The 3,470-nt window shown below is 31.1% G+C and overlaps 1 protein-coding gene across 1 annotated transcript in view; it reads left to right on the top strand.

Annotated features, from left to right (window-relative positions):
* LOC117123429 overlaps nucleotides 1-3,383 on the top strand; it is a 4,502-nt gene extending 1,119 nt beyond the window's left edge. Inside the window, exons 2-6 of the mRNA XM_033269335.1 lie at nucleotides 241-785; nucleotides 1,817-1,849; nucleotides 2,638-2,691; nucleotides 3,062-3,112; nucleotides 3,241-3,383. Of these exons, the coding sequence (XP_033125226.1) occupies nucleotides 248-785; nucleotides 1,817-1,849; nucleotides 2,638-2,691; nucleotides 3,062-3,112; nucleotides 3,241-3,314 (750 nt within the window). The 5' untranslated portion in view covers nucleotides 241-247 and the 3' untranslated portion in view covers nucleotides 3,315-3,383. The remainder of the gene's footprint in view (nucleotides 1-240; nucleotides 786-1,816; nucleotides 1,850-2,637; nucleotides 2,692-3,061; nucleotides 3,113-3,240) is intronic.
* Nucleotides 3,384-3,470: the final 87 nt, after the last annotated feature.

The following is a 3,470-nucleotide window of genomic DNA, read 5'->3' on the forward strand; positions in this document are numbered from 1 at the left end:
ACTTTCGGCCCCCCCTTCCGGCCCCCCCTTTTGGACATTTCTGGATCCGCCCCTGTGAAGTGTTAATGTAAGTAAACAGTTAGAAATAGAATCATAGCATTTGGACAACACTTACTTAAGTAGGCCAGGCAACCATCAATACAACAAACCTGAGCCCCCAATGCAGAAACGTATACGTTCAGAAAGGTGTATTATTATTATTTTTATTATATAGGCTTATCAAATAATATTTTTTTGCAGGACCAGAATGCCAAAAACACAGCGTATGGAAGAAAAATTTAGAGACTTCCTCGTAAAACTTAGTGGATACTTTTCTGGAATAAGAGTCCGTTGGTTGCGGTGTCTCTTATATGATCACATAGTATTAGCAGAGTTATCACGTAGTAACATTGATTTAATTGGCCTATTTAATAAACTAGCGGACCAAGATGAAATATCTTATAATAATGTAGATCTTTTGTCAGAAATTGCTGAACTGACAAAAGAGAAGCCTGCAATATCTCATGTAAATGCGTATAAAAAAGCTATTCAAAGACATTATGTCCCAATCACTGATCGTAAGGAATTAACACTATATCGAAAGAATTTGTTCAAAGCATTGAGAGCAGTAAAAGAAGATGAATTACAGTCCTTGGCTAACAGCTACCAACAAGATTATAGTGAATTTAAAAACATCTGGGATCTAGTATTCTTTTTGGAGACATACAAGCGGTTGGAAGATAAGCAAGACAAAATAAAAAAGTTTGGGGATCTTCTTAACCCAACGGCAAAAGATATCTTTCTAAGTAAGTATGTTCATTATATTAGAAGGCCAAAACTTTTGTCTCTCACCTAGGCCAAACGGACCCAAAAATGGTCGCTTTTTCATTGAAAATATCCCCCTCCCAAGAAGGCCCAAAATACTTCTACTATTACGTAAATGGCACATTTATAGCTGTGATTTTCATTATAAATATTGTGATATTTAAAATATAGATTTTTATCCCAAAGATTTTCACCCGAAATATAGCCCAATATGGTGAGTGCTATAAACCTTGAAATTCCTGACTAACCGACTCTGATTTCTAATTGTCACTCTACTTGGGGGCAGCACAACTTTTTTCAGACCTTCTTATCACACCAATTATTATATATTTATAAATGGAATTGATATTATCGTGATGGAATAGACAATAACTACATTTGAGTCAAGTATATGTGTAAAAAATTACAGCTATACTATATAATTATTATGATATTCATTATTATTTTCATTATTGATATCAAAAATATATTATTGTAATCATTATTATGATTATTATTAATAATAATAATTGTTATTATGATTATCATTATTAGTAAATATTGATAATTTATCATATGTTATTAGTATTATTCTTGTTATTGTTGTTAATAATGTTTTTTTCAAAAAAGACCTACTATTTTGTTAAATAAAGTATTCGTAAATTAAATCTACATTGGGAGAAATTGTTACTGTTGTTGTTATTATTGTCATTATTGTTTTATTAAAGATTATTTGCACAGGCCCAAAATATTTTTTTGAAAAAAGATAGAATCATTCAGTAATTCTCGATACTTAATGTGAAAACATTATTATTTCTTTGGGCTACTTCTTTAATGTTTAAAAAAAATTACATTTGTTCAATGAATATATGCATTTACACTTGTTTTCTGTTTGACAGGTAAATTCTCACAATTTTATATAGGCCTATGTTTATAAATTTTACAAACAAGTTTCATCTCATGGTAAAATATCTAAAATATTTTACACGAGATTAGTTTAATTCAAATACACACATGTTTTCTTCCATTTCAGATGGGTTGCGTACATCTTCTAGAAAGAGAAAAGGTACCGTATAATCACATTATCAACAGAATCTTCATCATCATCAACAACATCATCATCATTTTCATTATCAACATCATCATTATACTTATCATCTTTATCATCATCATCATCATTATTATTATTATTAAATATTAAATATTATTAATAAATATTAATAATATAACTATATTTCTTAGTATTATTGTTGTCGTTATAGTTCTTATAAATAAGCCCTTACAGTATTGTTATTCAATAAAGCATTCATGAAAATATGTCTAATTCAAATTTACGTCTGGAGGATTTATAGTTATTATTGTCGATGTCGCTGCTTTTAAAGTACATTCTTAATTATCTGTATCGGTCCCAAGTATTTCAGAAAAAGGCAATTATATAGCTATACCTGTTCTGTATACCGTCAATTTGAAGACATTGTTCTTCCTTGGCTTATTTATATTATTTTTGATATTTAAAAAATGACACTTGTACAATGAATATTCATGTATTTACATTTTTTCTGTTTAAAAACCATCTACAAAGTCTTAAGGTCAATTATGTTTATAAAAGTTACAAATCGGGTGTATCCCTACGAGATTAGTTGAATTCAAATACATTGCTGTTGTTTCAGATAGGTTATATCTAAAGTAAAAACATGTTATTATTAATATTAATATCATCGTCGTTATCGTCACAAGGAGCGCGATGGGTGCGTACGCACCCACCCCAACACCATCCCAAATAAGAAAAGGTCCACATTTATAGTTGAGAATGTACCGATTATAACATGATGTGACTTGTTTTTCTGCACACAGGTGAGCAATCGAGAGCGAGCAGCATCAGCAGACCAGACGATCCAGATGCATTGGGTACGTAGGCCTACGCATTTTCCCTCCAACACACATCATCCCATATACGACAAGGTCCACATTTTAAAGATAGTCGAAGATGTACCCACTATACAATTTATTTTCTATAATAAACATTTTTGTAAAACAATTAAAAATAGCATATAGAGATTTTCACGGAGTACGAGTTTGAAGTTCATTACTAGCCTTTTAGACTTTAATACAAGTTGCGATCCAAACGGCTCTGATCTTTGACCCCCGACGGGAATATTATTATCATCATCATTTTATCATTATCATATTTATTATCATCTTAACCAATACTCAAAAATATACATGGAAAAAATATTGAGATTTGTATAATTCAAAGCCCACTTCTTTTATTTTTCAGATGGATTAGGTACATCTAAAAGGAAAGACACATTTTCTAAAAGGAAGAAAGGTATAATCACATTTATTTTGTACGCACATCAGCTTTAAAAAGTAATGCCATTATCAATGTAGTTGGTAGTCGAATGTCATTAATATGATGCTAAATGATATTACGCAACTTGTTTTTTCTGCACGCAGGTGAGCAGACGGCAGCGAGAAGCAGCAACAGACCAGACGATTCAGATTCATCTGACGATATCTGCTTCGGGTAATTATAAGAAAGTAAATATATTCAAAACATTTTCAGGCAGACGAATCGTAATCATAGTGTATGTCAATAACAGGGAACTTTCGATTTAATGACAACGGTTAAGTAATGTAGTGGGACTTGATATAGAGCATTTCACCGAAGTCTCAATGCGCTCAAA

The sequence above is a fragment of the Anneissia japonica genome, unplaced genomic scaffold, assembly GCF_011630105.1.
Source record: "Anneissia japonica isolate Jap-2015-1 unplaced genomic scaffold, ASM1163010v1 scaffold73347_len7926_cov92, whole genome shotgun sequence".
Classification (NCBI taxonomy): Eukaryota; Metazoa; Echinodermata; class Crinoidea; order Comatulida; family Comatulidae; genus Anneissia; species Anneissia japonica.